This window comes from Sminthopsis crassicaudata, chromosome 1 (assembly GCF_048593235.1).
Source record: "Sminthopsis crassicaudata isolate SCR6 chromosome 1, ASM4859323v1, whole genome shotgun sequence".
In the NCBI taxonomy this organism is placed as follows: Eukaryota; Metazoa; Chordata; class Mammalia; order Dasyuromorphia; family Dasyuridae; genus Sminthopsis; species Sminthopsis crassicaudata.
In genome coordinates this window covers 18,261,856-18,281,371 of record NC_133617.1, presented here as the reverse complement: position 1 = coordinate 18,281,371, position 19,516 = coordinate 18,261,856, and the positions used below count along the sequence as shown (strand labels likewise).

The window sequence follows — 19,516 nt, the reverse complement described above, 5'->3', positions numbered from 1 at the left end:
GAGCCAGAAGAGAGGGGGGGCTCAAGCTTCAGCTTCACTCCCACCTGGCTCTCTAGGCCTCAGTTTCCCCATCTGCTAAATAAGAAACTGTCCTCCCAAAAGTGTCCCCCAGCTGATGACCCAATGGTGAAGGCCGGTCCTGCTCCCAGCCCCCAAACCTCAGACTTGGGGACCTGAGGTCTTTCTAAGAGGCAGCCCTTAGATGTCTCCTTCCCCAACCCCCAGAGTAGCAAAAGCAAACAAGTATCTGTCCCACTCCCACTTCTCCCCTCCCCAAGGGCCCCCCCAGCCTGAAACAAGTGGCCCCTAGCCCAGGGGGCATTCCTGGAGAGCAGTGAAGCAGGCTCCTGAGAGTGTGTGTGTGTGTGTGTGTATATGTGTGTGTGTGTGTGTGTGTGTGTGTGTGTGTGTGTGTGTGTGTGTGTGTGTGTGTGTGTGTAAAACCTAAGCACTAGGCCAGCCCTTCTGCACCGAGCTGGCCCCCAACCTACTGAGGAGGAGAAGCTGGGACATTGAGGGAGAGAAGGGTCCCAGGATGCAAAGCGCCATGCAAGCCTTCATGTAAATGACATGCAAATCATATGCAAATACATGCAGAATGTGGTGCCTCCAAACTGCATCAATTGTTTCTGTGTCAACATAAATGAGCCTGACGGAATGGAGGGACCTTAGACTGGGGAGTCAGGACCCCTGGGCTCTGGACCAGCTTTGTGACTGCCCTGCAGTATAACCTTGGTCAAGGTCCCCTCTCTAAGACTAAGCTTTTCAGTTTAGGTTTTTTCTTGCATGTTTTTTTTTTTAATTTTTAATTACTAAAGTAAAAGGATTGGACTAATAGAGATCCACACTGATTTACTCCTTTAATTAAAACTTACCTGATTTGAAGTCTTTCCCAGCCCTGACATCCCCTGTTCTAAGCCCCCTCCCACTTCTGACACTCCCTGTACTAAGCCCCCCCCCCCCCCCAGCCCTGACATCCCCTGTTCTAAGGCCCCTCCTAGCCCTGATAATCTCGTTCTACGTCCTAAAGGCCCCTCTGGCTCTGCAGGCCCAGAAGCCTTTGGGAAGCTGCCAGCCTCAGAGAGGAGCCGGGGGCTGGGACCCATTGGGTCTCTTCCAGGCCCAGGAGCACACAGGTCTCATTCAGGCTGGAGGCCGACTTGGGCAGGGTGGGCAGCTTCCCAGAGGTGCCGGGGGAGCTCACAAAGCCCAGTCTGTTCTCAGCCCTGGGAGGACCATACCTCGAAAGCCACACGGCCGTTGTCAGGGGTGGGTGGGGACAGGGAGAGGCAAGAGAACGAGCCGCCTCTGTCCTGTTCTGTGTACACACAGGAGGGGGCTCCAGCCCCCTGGGAGTTAACCTCCCAGCTTCTCCTCAGCCTACTACCAGCTTCAGCCTCTGAGAGCGCCGTAGCCTGACCCCACTAGGAGAGACACATTCCTGCCTCGGGACACCAGCTGGGCCTTCCCCCCCACCCCCACCCGGTCAGGGAATCCCCAGCCAAGGGACATTTGGGAAATCCCAAGAATGGTTCACGGACTTTCCCCAATGTCTCCAGATGCTCAACCCCACCCCATCTCAAAGTACCTTCCGTGTACACCTTATGTCTCTCCTATTATTTGTTGTCTCCTTCCTGAGGCAGCTCTTTGTATATGCCAGATTTAGCACAAAGCTTAGTATACAGAAGGCCCTTAATAAATGCTTGTTGACTCAAAGACTGTCTCCCATCTGTTTCTATGTAGCTAAGTACACCCATCTTGTCACCTCCATCAGTCCAGGAGATCTTTAAAGGATGCAAGCTGCTTTACAGACACCAGACATTTACTTATTAAGTGCCTTCTGTGTACCAGGCAGCATACTAAGTGCTAGGGACAGAAGAGAGGTAAAATCCAGTTACCTGGGGCTCAGGGGCTCAGTCTGATGGCAGGGGGGGACCACATCCAGTCAAGCAAGAGAAACTGGAAGTAATTCACAGAGGGCAAGTGCTAGAAGTAAGTAAGAGGGCTGGGAAAGCTTCCTGCAGAAGGGGACATTTGAGCAGAGGTGGGGAAGCAGAATGGTCCAGGTGGGAGGGATGCGGAGCCAAGGGCCCAGGAGAGATGGGGAATAGAGTGAGGGGCTTGGGGATGGAGCCCCAGGAAGGTGATGTCACTAGATTGGGGGGGCAGAGTATGAGATCTTATGGAGGATTTGGAGCTCTAAACCACAGCTTTTCTATTTGATCGTGAAGGCGATAGGGAGCTACTGAAGTTCCTTTAATAGAGGAGTGGGAGGAGATGATATGGATAGATCTGAGATTTAGGAAAACTACTTTGTAGCTGAGAAGATGGGAGTAAGGTCAGTAAGGAAAGACTTGAGATAAAGAGACCAACTAACCTCATGTACTGTAGGTAGGTAGGTAGGAAGGAAGGAAGGAAAAGGAAGGAAGGAAGGAAGGAAGGAAGGAAGGAAGGAAGGAAGGAAGGAAGGAAGGAAGGAAGGAAAGAAGGAAGGAAGGAAGGAAGGAAGGAAGGAAGGAAGGAAGGAAGGAAGGAAGGAAGGAAGGAAGGAAGGAAGGAAGGAAGGAAGGAAGGAAGGAAGGAAGGAAGGAAGGAAGGAAGGAAGGAAGGAAGGAAGGAAGGAAGGAAGGAAGGAAGAAAGGAAGGGGGAAAGGGGAGGGGGAAGGGAGGGGATAGTGTTAGGCTTGGAATCAGGAGGACCTGAGCTCAAATTCCCCCTCAGACATTCGCCAGCTTTGTGATCCTTGGCAAGTCCCTTGCTCTCTCTGGGCCTCAGTATCCCTCTTTGTCAAGTTTAGATGGCTGGACTCAATCAGCCCTAAGAACCTTTCCAGTTCTGAATTGCGGTAACCCCCAGGTTCTCCCCATTGAACCACCTACTGGATGCAACGTGGCCCTCGGCATTCTCACCCAGGGGTCTCCAGAGCAAAGGAGATGGAGCAGCAGCAAAAAGCCCTCCCCCTGCCCAGGATCCTGCCCTCCCTGACTCCTTCCCATGGGGCAATGATGGAGAACATTACTCTCTCACCAAATCCCAGGCCAGAAGTCTAGCTCTGGAAGGGACCTCAGGGGCTGAGTCCGGCCCTTTCCTTTGACAAAAGGGGAAACGAAGTCCCCCGAATCTAAAACTCCAGAGATCAGAGGCCACTTTGCCAAAGTCCCTTATCATCCAAGGGAAGGAGCTAAAGCCAAGGCAGCGAGGTGGCAGAGACCACCCAGAAGGCCCTGGGGCAGGAGGAACACTCACTCCATGATCTTCTTCCGGCGACGCTTGTTGTTGTCACTGGGGTGGTGCCGGTAGGTGCCATAGTCAAAGAGGGAGTCCATAGGGGCCTTCTTGGGGCCGGGCACGACGGAGGACTCGTAAATGGTGGATTCCAGCAGGTCCATGGGGTTGGGCATGCCCTTGCGGAACGCCCCATGGAACTTCATGCGCAGGTTCTGCCGGGCATCCCCCTGGCCCGGCGGACTGCGGCTCGGCTCCCCTCCTGCCGCGGGTGAGCCATCCTCCCCTTCAAACAGGTTGGCCAAGGAGGAAAGGGGGAACGTCTCCGAAGGAGGCCCACTCTCCTCCCCAGGGGGCTCGCCCGCTTCCCCAGGGCTGGCTCTGGGGGGGTCTTCAGGATCCGTCATGTCTGGCACGCAGTCTCTCCCCACCAATGGCTCACTCTACAAGAAAAAGAAGCAAGGTAAGAGGAGGTAGGGTGGGGGCAGAGGGTGGGGGTGGACTTTCCTGGTGAGGGAGGGCCAGACCCAAGGCCACCCAGGGCTTTGGCTGCCAGGCCTGGGACCACCCAGGCCCCCCTGAGAGGGAGCCGGAACTAACGGCCCCCTGCCTGGGCAGCCCATGTCTGCAGACGCTGGGACCAGGCCCGTCGTTGTCTCAAAGGAGCCCTTGTAATTAGAGGGGATTTCAGCCACGGGCCGCGGCCTCTCTAGATGTGGTTGTGCCGACCCAGCCCTTCGAGTGCCAGCGGGCCCGGAACAGGCCCCTCTTTCACAGGGCCTATAAATACCGAATGACCAGGGAAGGGAGCCGGGAGCCACGGAGGGAACGCCAGCATTTAGAGGAGGAGGGGGAGCTCCACCCAGCACCCACTAAAGCCCCCAGATGGGACACTTTCCAAAAAGAGGGAGGAGTGCCCTAAGGGAGAGAGGACAAACCTGGCAGCCAGGGCATGTGTGGGCAAGATGGGGAAGACCCTGAGTAAAATCTGGGGTCAAAAAACCTGGATGGGCCCCTGGAACATGCCCCCAGTCCGGGTTCAAATACTGATTTTTACTAACCAATCTGAGGTGAATTAAAACTTCTCTGAGTCTTAGTTTCCCCAGTTGTAGACAGACTGCATGAGAGGTATCTTGACATAGAGCACAGAGGGCTGAACTTGGAAATGGGAAGACCCAGATTCCAACTCTGCCACAGTCACAGCTCTCTGAGCCTCAGTTTTCCTATCTGTAAGATGGAGGAGGGGGTTTGGGCAAAGTAATCTTTTCCAGCTCTAAGTTACTTCCCGGGGTGAACCTCTATGGTCCTCAGTTTCCTCCTCTGTAAAAACAAGAGGTTGCACTATTTAAATCAATGAATCTATGAAGTTTATGTCTCCTGATAGGTTCTCAAACAGCCTCAGAGAGTGAAGAAGAACCCAGTGAACTGGTTTGGAAGAAATAGAGGTATCTCTAAGTGCCGTAGTAACAATGCTTGACCTGGAATCAAGAGGACCTATGTTCAAATCAGGAAGACATGTGGCCCTGGTCACTTAACCACTTTCTGCCTCAGTTTCCTCAATTATAAAACAGGGATAAAAATTGAATTTATTTCCTAAAGTTGTTGTGATGATCAAATGAAATCTGTCTCTCCTATCATTATGCAATATGCTTTGTATCACTGCTGACATATATGTGTTAAATAAATGCTTATTTGCATTCTTCTGTTAAAAAAAGATAAAAACAGGGGCAGTGAGGTGATACAGTGGATAGAGTAAAGCCTTGAAGTCAGGAGAACCTGAGTTCAAATCTAGCCTCAGACACTTAACTCTTCCTGGCTGTGTGACCCTGGGCAAGTCACTTAACTCCAATTGCCTCAGAAAAAAACAAAAACAAAAACAAAAAAACTGAGCCCTCAGAAGCTGAGAGACTGCGTCAGAGTGTTGAGAGGATAGGAATGGGGGAGACAATCCAGTGAGTGAGTGGGGGCAGGTCCATAGAATCTAGGACTGGCCAGATCCTTCAAAATAACCCAAACTCTTCATTTCACAGATGAAGAAACAAGAGACCTACAGAAGTCAAGACTTGTCCAAGATTTGGGGTTGTTTTTTTGGGGGAGGGGCGGATCTGGATCTGTGAATTTATCAGGGTGAGGCAAAGAGGAAGGGAACAGACTCCCAGTATGGAAATTGCAGCCACACTCACCCATTGGTATCCTTTCTAGGATAAGAGTGGGATGAACCAAGAGTTGCACAATATTGAGAGGTTAATTTGGGGTCAGAAGCCCTGGATTCAAATCCTGACTCTGCTGCCTACTCCCTGAGAGACTGGACAAATTTTCCTGGGCATCTGTTCACTCCTCAGTAAAAATGAGAGGGTTGAATTTATTTTTTTTTTAAATAGAACATAGCTCGATGTAATAATGTGCAGGACGGTTAAGGAAAACCCTGGGAAGGCTTGCCGAACTGTTGCAAAGTGAAGTGAGAAGAACATTATAAACAGTAACATTGTACCCAGTAACAGTAACATTGTACCCAGTAACAGCAATATTATACCAGTAATAGTAACATTGTACCCAGTAACAGCAACATTGTACCCAGTAACAGTAACATTGTACCCAGTAACAATAACATTGTACCCAGTAACAGTAACATTGTACCCAGTAATAGCAACATTGTACCCAGTTTAGCAACACTGTATGGTGTTCAACAGAGAATGCCTCAGTCATCCTCAGCAATGCAACAATCCAAGACACCGCCAAAGGACTCACGAAGGAAAATGGAATCCACACCCAGGGAAAGAGCTGATGGCTCTGAATACAGACCACAGCCTATCATTTTTCACTTATAAAAGTGGGGGAGAGAAGGGGAGTTTCTTTCGATCTCTATCATCTTTCACAACCTGACTCATGTGGAAATACACTCTGCACATGTGTAATCTATATCTAATTGTTTGCCTGATTTTCAAGGAAAGGAAAGGGGAAGAAGGGAGGGAGGGAAGGAAAGAAGAATTTAGAACTCAAATTTTTTTCTAAAAGAATATTAAATTTTTTCCATATAATTGGAAAAAATGAAGTTTTGTGGGGAGGTTTAAAATGAAAACATGAAATTGGATGAGTTCTGAGTTCTCTTCTAGTGCCTGATCTCTGATTCAAGTATTTCACCTGAGCCTCAGTTTCCATATCTGAAAAATGGGGGTTATAAATGCCAGTTGTCCCTATGTCATATGGAAAAAATGAAGTTTTGTGGGGATTTTTTTTTTGTGAAAACATGAAACTGGATGACTTCTGAGTTCTCTTTTAGTGCTCAATCTCTGATCCAAGTCATTTCACCTGAGCTTCAGTTTCCATATCTAAAAAATGGGGGTCATAAATGCCAGCTGTCCCTATGTCATAAAGTTGTCACAAGGATCAAAGGTGACACTTTATAAAGTGCTTGTAATTCGTAAAGTGCTATTAATGGTTCAGCTCTTTTTATTATGGAATTAGAGGAAGGTTAGAGGGCCAGCCTCTGGATCAGAAAGGGTTCAAGTAATTCTTCTGATAGATTTTGCTTGTGCAGTCCTGGGTCAATCGTTCAACCCCTCAGTTCTCTGGACCAGTCTCTAGAACTACAAGTTACAGTTGAATGGCTGATCTGCATCAAGGAAGGGAATTTCCATACTGGGAGTCTATCCTCTTCCCCTCTCCCCAATAAATTCACAGGTCCGGACCCCCCAAAAATCCAGCAACAAAATCTTGGCCAAATCTTGACTTCTGTGGGCCTCTATGAAATGAAATGAAGCGTTTGACTGGATTATTTCAAAGGACCTGGCCAGCCCTCAACCCTATGGGCCTGCCCACATCCTTCCTGGACCATTACTGCCACCCTCATAGCCCACCTGTGGGGGCCCAAGCCAAGATCTGGGCAAGCAGTCCTTTCTGGAAAGAAGGCCTCCTCATGGCTAGGCAGCTTGCCCCTGGGTGTAAATTTCCTGGAGCTTCGAACCATCCCACTTTTGGGTCGTCTAAAAATTCTTTGCTTGTTTTTCTTCATCAGCACAAATACATTCCCCATGTCACTCTCTTCCCCACCAAGAAAATATACACACATACACATAGTCATAAATCAATAATTTGACTTGTTTGCCCTGTGGACAACCAAGGGTAAAAAATTGCTCAGAGCCCCTGGGTCAGAGAAAGTCAATATTCACCCTACGGGTCAAAAGTAGAGAGGAAAGCTCATCCAGGACCGAGTCAGGGTGGGAGCCCTTTAGAGAGGAAATCAGAATATGTTCCCTAACCTGGAAGCACTTTTCCACAGAAAGACAAAGGGAAGGAGGGAAAGAACAAACATTTATCAAGCCCCTACTATGTGCCAGTACTGTGCTAAGTGCTTTACTAATATTATCATTCGATCTTCACACCAAGCCTGTAATATATGTATTATTATTACTATTATTCCCTTTTTATAAATGAAGAAGCGGAGGCAGATAGTAAATTTATCCAGGGTCACAATAATAAGTAATAAGTATCTGAGGTTGGATTTGAACTCAGTTCTTCTTGAATCTTGGATCCACTGGACCACCCAGCCACCAGAATTAACAGGCCAGGAACCACTAGACCTGATGGCCAGTCATTCTGGGAATGGACAAGCCAGTTCTTTGATACACAACCCTCCTCCTTCAGGAAAAGCAAATGGGGATGTCAATCATGTCATTAACAGGAATAACCAGCTAATTACACGTCTCTTCATTTCCTGGCCCGCCAAGGAGAACCCAGAGGGGGCAGTGAGATGTTTAACATAGTCAGAGACTACCCCAGCGGTATAATTTAGATATCCAAGCTCTGAATCCGGGCAAGGCTCCACTCCTGGGTGTGGCCCTTCCCCCTAGATATAAGCCCAAGTTCTCAGGGGCCCTTCATTCACCAGGAAAAACTTCAGTATTCAATATTATATGTATTATTATTCAATTTTTATTCACTTATTCAATATTATATATAAAGTATATTTAGCATAAACTTTAACATATTTAACATGTATTGAACTACTTGCCATCTAGGGGACGGGGTAGAGGGAAGGAGGGGAAAATTTGGAACAGAAGTGTAAATGTTGAAAAATGACCCATGCATATGTTTTATAAATAAAAAGCTATAAAATAATAATAATAATTAATAATCCATGCCATGAAACTCTTCCATATCAATGATATCTTGGGTCTACTCTGTACACATCTTGCAAAGCCCTAGTTATGTACGTGTCATTAGAATAGTAGCTTCTTAATTGCACATGTTTATTTTATTTATATTGGATGACTTGCTGTCTAGGGGAAGAGGTAAAGGAAGGGAGGGAGAAAAAATTTGGAACACGAGGTTTTGGAAGGATGAATATTAAAAATGATCTTTGCATATATTTTGAAAATTAAAAAAAACTATAATTTAAAAAGAAAATAATATAAGCTTCTTGAGGGCAGGCGCCAATTTTGCTTTTTATTTGACCCCCATGCTTAGCATTATGTCTGGTACCTAGTAGATTGTTGATAAATGCTTATTGACTAATAGATTATTTGACTGATGCTTTATAAATTGTAAACTCGTTGTAGGCAGGGGCTAATTTTGGTTTTATTTTGAGTCCCAATTCTCAGCACAGTAACTGGTACATAAGTGACAATTAATCGGTGGCTTGCTTGATCAGATCCTTGATAGAAAGTAAGCTTCTGGGGCAGTAGGTGGCACAGTGGATAGAGCACCAGCCCTGAATTCAGGAGGACCTGAGTTCAAATTTTGGTCTCAGACACTTAACACTTCCTAGCTGTGTGACCCTGGGTAAGTCACTTAACAACCCCAGCCTCAGGGGGGGGGGGAAGTAAGCTTCTTGAGGAAAAAGACTAAATTTTTTTTTATTTTGTTTTCCAGTTCTCAGCAAAATGCCTGGTACATAGATGGCAATAAATTATTTCTTACTTATTGATGGCTTGCTTGATCAGCTCCACAGCTTCTTGAGAGGAGGTGCTCTTTAATTCTTGCCTTGGTATTTCCCAGAACCTAAGTACAGTCAGCCAAGGAAGTCAACAAGCAGAGGAGCTGTTGGAAAGGTCAAAGACTCTTCCATGTGATCCCCAAAGGGGACTCCTTGGATCCCCCCCCCATCTATTCTATCTCAGGACTCACAGTGACATAATCAGGAAGATGAATCTTACCCATTCCAAGCCAAGGAAATTGAGGCTTAGGACAGCTGCTGAGGGAGGGGGGGGGGGGTGTATAGTGCCTAGAGTGCTGGACCAAGAGTCAGGAGACTCATCTTCCTGAGTTCAAATCCAGCCTCAGATACTTACTAGCTGTATGACACTTGGCAAAGTCACGGCACCCTGTTTGCCTCAGTTTCCCCATCTGTAAAATGAGCTGGAGAAGGAAATGACAAATCCCTCCATATCTTTACAAAAAAAAAAAAAAAAAACAACCCACATGGGGTCATCAGAAATCAGCCATGAGAAGAAGAAGAAGAAGAAGAAGAAGAAGAAGAAGAAGAAGAAGAAGAAGAAGAAGAAGAAGAAGAAGAAAAAGAAGAAGAAGAAGAAGAAGAAAAAGAAGAAGAAGAAGAAGAAGAAGAAGAAGAAGAAGAAGAAGAAGAAGAAGAAGAAGAAGAAGAAGAAGAAGAAGAAGAAGAAGAAGAAGAAGAAGAAGAAGAAGAAGAAGAAGAAGAAGAAGAAGAAGAAGAAGAAGAAGAAGAATGAAAAAGTGGTTTGTATAAGCTCCCGGAGCTACCAGTAAAACACAGAATTTGAACCCAGGTTCTCAGTCTGAGAGTCTGTGTTCTATCCCTTCTATCCCTGAGCTTCTGTAATAATGTTCCTTCTCCTTGTTAACTGCTTGATTCTCTGCCCACGTGTAAACACAAACATCCAGTTATTACACACACACACACACACACACACACACACACACACACACACACACACACCCATGCTAAGCTGTCATTTGATTCCAGCATGGAATGTCAAATTACATGGTTGGAAGGCTGGTTTGAACAAGAAATAAGCTGGTAGCCGATCACAGCAGACAGGGCTCCATTTGTAAGAAAAGGATCTTTTCAATGTACGATGAATGAGTCTTTCTTTACCAGTTTCCACATCTATCAATCAATTCAAAAATAGTCATTAAGCTCCTACTACGTGCTGGGTACTGTCCTAAGTTCTGATGAGTCCTCTCCAAGGCCAGATGGGTTTGGCTCATCCAGCTCTTGTGGTAAAGGGTGCAGATGCCACCAATGGGTGCCCTGGGTGCCAGCCAGCCACCACGGGGAAGGACAGCAATTTATTTTTTTTAAATAATTGTGTTACTTTTTTCATGGTTATACATGCTTTGGATCTTTTTTTTTTTTTTTCTGAGACTGGGGTTAAGTGACTTGCCCAGGGTCACACAGCTAGGAAGTGTTAAGTGTCTGAAATCAGATTTGAACTAGGGTCCTGCTGAATTCAGGGCTGGTGCTCTATCCACTGCGCCACCTAGCTGCCCCCCGGATTGCTTTGGATCACTGAACCACTGAGAAGAACCAAGTCTTTCACTTGATCATCACACAATCTCTTACAACTTATTCCTGGTTCTGCTTGTTTCTCTCAGTATTGGTTCATGTAAATCTTTCCAAGACTTTCTAAAATCAGCTTATTCATCATTCTTTTTTTTTATATAGAACAATAATATTCCATTATCTTCACATATCACAACTTGTTCCGCCATTCCCCAGTTGATGGGCATTTATTCCTTTTCCAGTTCTTTGCCACCACAAAAAGGGCTGCTATAAACATTTTTGCACACGTAGGTCCTTTTCCCTCCTTTGTGATTTCCTTGGGATATAGGCCCAGTAGAGACACTGTTGGGTCAAAAGGTGTACACAGTTTGATAGCCCTTTGGGCACAGTTCCAAGTTGCTCTCCAGAATGGTCGGAGGAACAGCAATTTCTCATCCTGGTGCTATTGTTATCCTCTGACTTGGTCCAGTTAAATTCTTGTAGAATGAGCTTGATTTTTCCCATCAGCCTCAGAGATAACAGGGAAACGTGGACAGAGTGATAGACTTGAAGGTAGAAAAGAGCTGGGTTCAAACCTAACCTCATAAACTCATCAGTTATAATAATTGCTAGCATTTATAAAGCACCTACTATGCATTGGATACAGTGCTAAGTGCTTTACAAATATTATCTCATTTAATCCTCACATCGATCCTGAGAGGTAGGTGCTGTTATTATTCCCATTTTACCCTTGAGGAAACCATGGCAAAAGTTAAATGACTTGCCCAAGAGCACACATCTAATCAGTATCTGAGTAAGACTTGACAAAACTCCAGACTCAGTGCTCTGTTCATTGTCTTATCTGATAGCCCCATAAGAAAGTCACTTATTCTGCACCTAAGTTTCCACATCTGTAAGAGTGTGGCAAGATGGCTATAGACCAGACTTTCCAGCCAGAAAGTTCTATTTTTGCCTGTGACACATTTTGGCCATGTGTCCTTGGGAAAGGCAACACTGCCTGATTCTTGACCTTTGACTGAAGTTAGTTGGTGCCTTTGCAGCTCTTTTCAGGATAATGCTTCTAGGTGCTTAAAATAAAACACACAGGATTATAAAAATGATAATCATATTGAGTTGCTTTTATCAAATTATTAAAAAACTGAACCCAGTTTATCAACCCCTGTTCTAAGACTAATTGCAGAAGTGTTGACCTGCACTAGTGAAGTAAGGTCCCTCACGGAGGAGTTCCCCAAATCAAGGAAATGGCAGGCTCAAGCCTTTTCTTCTATTTTAATAATATCTGCAATAAAGGGTGGCTGTGAGAATCGAATAAGAAAATCAACCAGACATTCTTTGGAAACATGAAATCCCCATATACATTTTTGTTATTCAGTCACATTCAATTCTTTGTGACTCTACTTGGGGTTTTCTTGGCAAAGATATTTGAGGGGTTTCCTTCTCCAGCTCATTTTACAGATGAGGAAACGGAGGCAAGCAGCATGAAGTGACTTGTCCAGGTTCACACAGTAAATGTCAAATGTCTGAGGTCACATTTGAACTCGGATCCTCCTGATTTCCTGGGACAATGTTCTATCCACTATAGCGCCACCTAGCTGCCCTATATTAATTTCTTGAAGCAACATTCCAGTCCATCTATTTGTGGATCACAACTTGTTTAGCCATTCCCCAATCTAGGAATATCTACTTGGTTTCCAATTGCCACACAAAAAACCCCTTTGGTGCAGACATACTCCCTCTTTTCATCAATCGATTTGTTATTGTTCTCCTTAGAGTGCATGTTTAATAGTATATTCTCTGGCTCTTAGGACATGCAAGTTTTAGTCGCTTTCTGTGCAATTCAAGTTTGTTTTCCAGAGTGGGTGGAGGAGTCCACAGCTCCACCAACCATGCATTATGCATGATGGATTTTTATTATTATTACATTTTTTTCCTTTATTTTTGTTTACTGTGAATTTCTGGGTGTCTACTATTTTTCTTTCATTTTCCATGGCACCTACTGTGGCCTTCCTTGGTATGTCAACAATTTTCTTTACTTCTTTTTCAGTTTCAACTTCATCTGTTTAGATTGGCTGAGCCAGGAGGATACCCTTATGAAAGCTCTTTTTAGGTGTAACTAAGTTCCAGCCAGAAGTTGATCGTCATTCCTATACTTTTAATCAGTGGGCCAGAGACCTAAATCTTTTTCTGAAACAGCAGTTCTTTTTTTAAAAAAATGCTACCCCATATAAAATTTTTAATGCTTGTTTTTAAAACTTTGAGTTCCAAATTCTGTTCTTTTTTCCTGAAATGGTAAGCAATTTGACATGGGTTTTGCATATGTAAACATATAAAATGAATTTCCATATTAGTCATTTTGTGGAAGAAAACTCAAACCAAAAAATAAAATAAAATGAAGAAAATGAAAAATAGTACATTTTAGTCTGCATTCATATTTATCAGTTCTCTCTTTGGAAATAGAGAGCAATTTTCATCATGAGTCCTTGGATATTGGAGTCCATCTTTATGAGCCTGGAATATAAAGGGCAGTCATTATGATCCAGGGGAAAGAGCATTGGTCTTGGTTCCAAATCTCACCCCTGCTCCTTATAATTACTTTTTTTGGACTCAGTTTCCCCATCTATATAATGAGTTAGTTGGATTAGTTGCCCTCCTCCCAAATCAGATCTAGGATTTGTGAGCAAAAATGTATAGCATGGGGATGAAGTTGTAAAGAGGCCATTTTGTTTGAAGCACACAATGGGTATTTCACAGACTTGTGGGTAGATGGAGGCTGACTGTGGCCATAGTGGAGTAGGCCTAAACTACTGTTTGAAGGACCTTAGAATTTAGGACAAATGTTAAAGTGGAGAACTAGGATTAATAGGTAGAAATTGGAAGAAGGCTAAGGAAAGCTCCTGAGAGCTATCTCCCAGACTGCCTCAGGTTGGGGTGAAAAATCTCCCTCACTGGAGATCTTCAAGTAAACCCTGTGGATGGACCTCCTCATCCTATCAGATGGTTTCTGAGGTCTGTTCACCTCTCACATTCTGTGATTCCATCTTGGCTAAATTACTAAGCCAAGACCCCAAGTTTTCTGATGCCAGGTCCAGTGGACTTTGTGTTCTGGCTGAGTATTTGGATTGTTACTCTCGTAGGGGAGTCACTGGGGCCTTGGAGATGTTTCGGGACAGAAAGAGAAAAAACAAGAATTTTGATCCCTGGATCAGAGGCAGTCAGAGTGGCCAAGAGCTCATTCTTGGCTCGAGAATCAAATCAATCCATATGTTTCTATTAAGTGACTATGTGGTACGCACGTACCTCCATCCCACTTCTTGCTAGCTCAGGTCACCAAGTCTGCTCATGCCCCAGATCCAGAAACCAGCCTAACCAGTCCCCGTGAGAGCAAACCAGGGTCAGGGAAGTGAGATCCCCAGCCTCAAGGCTACTTAAAACGTCAAGAGCTTGTTCCATTTCCCACCTCACTCCAGGGCTGGGGAGTCCTACACCTTTCTAGCCAGAAGGAACTTCAAGGTCATCCACTCTAAAACACTCATTTTACAAAGGAGGAAACTGAGGGAGAAAAGTGACACGGTTCACTCAAGTCTACACAATCATTGGCGAAGCTATGACTGGCTTTCCACTGTAACATCCTGGCTCAAACATCTGGTAAGTCTTTGGAGATACAGAGGGAGAGGGGTCTGTGTCTCAGCTTAGGGTAAGTCTTCCTCAAGTCACAACGGTAATAATTATTATTATCCATATAAGTTTAATATAATATTATATAACTATAATTTTAATGTTATATAGCTATAATAGTGTATGTCATATACTATTATATTATATATTATAGTTATATAATACAGTACACTTATATTATACTAACTATAATATATAATTAATTATGCATTATGCTGTATGATTATAATATTAACATTGATATTAATAACTAATGTTATATAGGTTTTAAGATTTGCAATGTATTATCTCATTTGTTCCTCACAATCATCCTAGGAAGTGTGCCCTTATTATCTCCATTAGGTACAACCAGCCTTAAAGGAAAGGCTTCTTTGCAAAAGGTATCTTTAGTTGGAGCTTGAAAGTCCAATAGTTGATGAGTGGCAGCTTTGGGACTCTCTGTGACCAAGGTGTTCCACAGCATGCTGCTTTATGCATATAAATGTGTCTTGTTTCTATATTAGCAGTGTTCATGTTTTCTCCCATATTGGACTGTGTACTCACAATCAAGGAATTGTTTTTTAACTTTTCTTTGTATCCCAGAATTTAGCACAGTCCTTGGTATACAGTAGACACTTAATAAATGCCTAAACTTGACACAACGTGGTGTAATGGAGAGAAGGCTAAATTGAGAATCCAAGATCGAATCTTGAAGATCAAAAATCCCTGTGTGATCTTGGTCAATTCATTGGAAAATCCATTTCAAGATACATGGGACCTTTGAGACCATGTAGTCCTATCATTTTATTCTAAAGAAACATTAGAATCCGTTACCCTAGAGACATTCATTAAGTCAGAGACAGGAAGGACTCACAGGCCATATTTTGACAGCAAATTCAAGTCTCTTTTCATTTCACCCCACTGCCCCAGCATTCTGGGCTCAGCCACTTCTATCCACATGGCCATTGATCCCTCACTCTTCTCATCTATCAAATGGCCATAATAATATTTGCACTCCCTCACAAAGAAGTTGTAAGACTGAAGTGAGATCAGGAATGTAAAATTTACTTTGCAAACTATCCATCCCTACCATAATCTACTTTATTTTTTTTTTAGTATCAGGCAGCTAGGTGGTGTAGAAGAAAGTTTCTTAAACTGTGGTTCTCAACCCCATATGGAGTCTTGTAACTGAATGTGGGGGGTCATGTAATTATGATTGATTATCAGTCAATGTTTGAGTTGTACATCTATTTTACATACCATTATACCCGGGTTGGAAAAAAGTTTAAGAAGCCCTAGTGTAGAACATGCGAAGAACATGTCTAGAACAAGGAACCTTGTTATGGGAGCCACCTGCTAGTGGCTGCTGGGATTCTAATTCTGAGCAGCAGAAATGTAAGAGACAGTTGTGTTCTCTGACCTCTCTCCTCTTCCTTCTTGCCTCTGATTTATTTTATGCCCAATCTACAAGCAACATCTTCGTCAGTAAAGGCCAATTTGCGATTCCTTCAAGTGTGTTATGATTCACAGCGTTGGGGGCTTTCAGAGAACCCACCCACCCCTTAATGGTAGAGTCCCCTTTAACCCTTTCCACGATTCCTGGGTTTCACACTTAGATATGGTCCTCAACAGGACCTGAATTTGAGAAAACTAGAATTCAAATCCTGCCTCTGACCCAGTAGCTTTGTGATCCTGGATAAATCCCTTAATCTCTCAGTTTACTCATGTGTAAAATGAGTTGAATCTGATTACTAAGCTCCTTTTTGTTCTAAATCTATGATTCTACTTCTTCCTTATTCACCTCAGCTGTGTGAGCCTCAGCCAGATTCCTATTACTGCTATCATTTCAATACTGTATGACTCTTCATAACCCCATTTGGGATATTCTTGGCAAAGATACTGAAGAGCTTTAACATTTCCTTCTCCAGGTCATTTTATAGATGAGGAAACTGAGGCAAATAGGATTAAGTGATGAGCTGGAAAGTACCTAAGACTGGATGAGTTTTCCTGACTCCAAGCCCAGCACTACCTCACTACCTAACTATTCAGCTCTGTATAATACAATGGAATATCCATAGGGTTTTCTTGGCAAAGATCCTGCAGTGGTTTGTCATTTCCTTCTCCAGATCATTTTCTACAGGAGAAAACTGAAACCAAGGGGATTAGGTGCCGTGCCCAGCTAGTAATTGTCTGAGGTTGCATTTGAACTCAGAACTTCCTGACTCTAGCCCCACTGCTCTGTCCATTGAGCCTTGCAACTGCCCTCTGGGCCAGACACTTCATCTCTAAAATGAGGATAACAGAACCTCCATTTCAGGACTATCAAATGAGCTACTCGATGTAAAGCCCTTTGTAAACCTTAAGGAGTTAGAAAAAGTTGAGTGATTATTGTTGATCTTGTTATCGTCAGAACCAGGCCCTTCACAATGTAAGGTAAGGGAGGATGTTGCTGCTTCCCCCTCCTCCACTCTGGCCTAAGCAGAAGCAGTGTGTCCCCCAACAAAGAACTCTCAGGTTTTGTCGATCTCATGCTAATGTTGGCAAGTATTTACGAAATCCCTCTCTCCTGATGATGTGATGGAGAAAAGCTCCTTAAATCAGGGACAAGTTCTGACAAGCCTGGAACCTAAAGGTCCCTGAAGAGAGGAGGATGCCGGAGCTCTGGTCCTTTGCTCTAGGAGGCAGACTCACTAAATTCCTCCAGCCTGCCCACTGCTGGGGGGAGGGGTGATAAGCCTCCCTCCAGAAGGGAGCAGCACACCTGCTCCTATATAACCCAGGTGAGCTCTGAAAGATTATGGGACTTTAGGATTGCTGCCCTGAAGAAAAGCCACGGGATCCTGAATGAGGCAGCAAGAGCTCCTGTACCAGTCAGAACTGGACTGAAATCTCACCTCTGAAATCTCCTAGCTGTGTGCCACAAAAGTGACCTAATTCCCCCTTCTGTAAAACAGGGGCATTAAATCAGATAGTCTTTGGGGTCCCTTCTAGCCTTATCCCTAAGAGCTTATGAGTGAATGATTTAATTTCCCTGAGCTTATTCCCTCATCTGTAAAATAGAGACACTAAATTGAATGAGGTTCCTCCCAGCTCTAGATTTTCTATGATTTTCCAAAAAAGAAAGAAAGTATAGATCAGTGATTTGGACTTCTTACTCCTGAAAAACAGATTGAGTGTAACATTAAAGGGATGGTTAGTGAAAACGCAAAAAGGGAAGCAATGCTCAAGAACCTAAGTATCCAGCATGGCATTGTCAAGACCAATTCATGGAGGAAGAATAGATCCAAAAAGAAAATAAATATTTGTTAGCTGAAAATAATGTGGTTGCTGTTTTAAAATTTTAAAATAATAGATTATGCTAGCTTAAATTCACTGCCTTTTTTGAGAGTATTAAGAGACTGGCAGGTCAGGGGAACGGGCCCCTAATTGGTTCAGTGGATAGATCTAAAGTTAGAAAGAACCGAGTTCAAATTTGGTTTCAGATACTTGCTGGCTGGGAGACCCCAAACAAGTCATTTAACCTTGGTTTACCTTAATCCATCGAAGAAAGAAATGGCAAGCTGCTCCAATATCTTTGCCAAGAAAACCCATGGACAGTATTGACATGCTGTGGTCCAAGGGGTCACAAAGGGCTAGCTATGAATGAAAGACTAAACAACAACAACCTATGAGGAGAAAGCTATAGTTATTATTCACCTGGATTTCAGAACGGCATTTGAAAGTCTCTCATGTACGTCTCATGGAAAACATGAAAAGATGTAGACTTGGCAATAGGATAAATAGATAAATATAGAAGTGGAGAAAGGGTCAGACACAAAGAATAGTCTTTGAAGGTTTAATATACATTTTCCTGACTTTATATCTCTCAGTTCTGATCCCTCTGTGGTCCACTCATTCAGTCCTGTCTTGCCTTATTTGTTTCCTCCCCTCTCAAATCCAATTTCCATATAAGACTCTTCCTAAGGTATATGAGCAACCACACATATGTCACTCCCCTTCTCAAGAATCTTCAGTGGCTCCCTATTATCCCTAGGAAAAAATACAATTTTTTTTTTTTTTTGGTTTGGCACCTAAATCCCCCGCAATCAAAAACCAGTCCACCTTTCCAGATTTATTTCACATTAACACTCCCCTTATGTGAAAGACATTCCAACTAAAGTGGTCTATTTGCTGTTCCCTGTGCATGAACTCTAACCTTTCACTTCACAGCTAACTTCATGCCACCCTGCTCTCCCTTCTCCTTGCTGATCTTTCCTTCAAGACACAACTCAGGTGTCACTCCTAATACTGCCTTTCCTGACTCATCTAACTGTTTTTGGCACTCTCCTCAACACATTAAAATGACTTTGAATTCTGTTATTTTTTGCATCGCCCCACCCCAGCAGAACACACACGGTTTTCATCCCTGTCTTTGTATTCCAAGAGGTTGGCACATCATAGGTGATGAATGAATGAATGAACTAAGAAGGAAGTCTCCTATATGGTACCTCAGGGACTTCTGCTTGGTACTGTGCTATTTAATATATTTCTCTGTGGCTTGGATAAAAGCGGAGATGGCGTGCTGATTAAATATAGCAAAGGCACCAGACTGGGAGGGATGACCAACTCCTTGGATGAGGGAATAAAGAATCTTAAAAAATCATGACAAGTTAAAACAGGGTCTGAATCTAATTAGATTAAATGCAAAAGCGAGATGAAGTCTTACCTTTGGATTTGAAAAAAATCAACTCCACAAGTACAAGATGGTGGCTAAATAGCCATCCATTGGGAAGGATCTAAGCTTTTCAGGGTGCTAGCTCAATCTGGATCAGCTATGTGACATGATCACCAATCAAAGCCATATGATGAGAGACAACACCCAGGAATAAGAAGGTGAGAATCCTCCTATAATCTGCTCTGACCAGACCATATATGGGAGAACTGTGGGCCACTTTTTAGGAAAGGTCAGAGAGTACACAGAGCAATGGTGACCAACCGACCTGGAGTCAGCCCAGGCAAGTCATTTAATCTTGTTTGCCTCAGTTTCCTCACCTGTAAAATAAGCTAGAGAAAAAAAAATGGCCAACCATTCCAGCATTTTTGCCATGAACATTCCAGGTAGGGTCATGAGGGATCAGACATAACTGAAAAATGACTGAACAATAGCTCAGAAG

General features: G+C 43.8%; 1 protein-coding gene across 2 annotated transcripts in view; it reads right to left on the bottom strand.

Annotated features, from left to right (window-relative positions):
- The window catches only part of TRPV4 (transient receptor potential cation channel subfamily V member 4), a 58,107-nt gene that overhangs the window by 22,472 nt on the left and 16,119 nt on the right, over nt 1-19,516 (bottom strand). For both annotated transcript variants that reach the window (XM_074295380.1, XM_074295390.1), the window contains exon 2: nt 3,248-3,669. In XM_074295380.1, coding sequence (XP_074151481.1) covers nt 3,248-3,633 — 386 coding nt within the window. In that variant the 5' untranslated portion in view covers nt 3,634-3,669. The remainder of the gene's footprint in view (nt 1-3,247; nt 3,670-19,516) is intronic.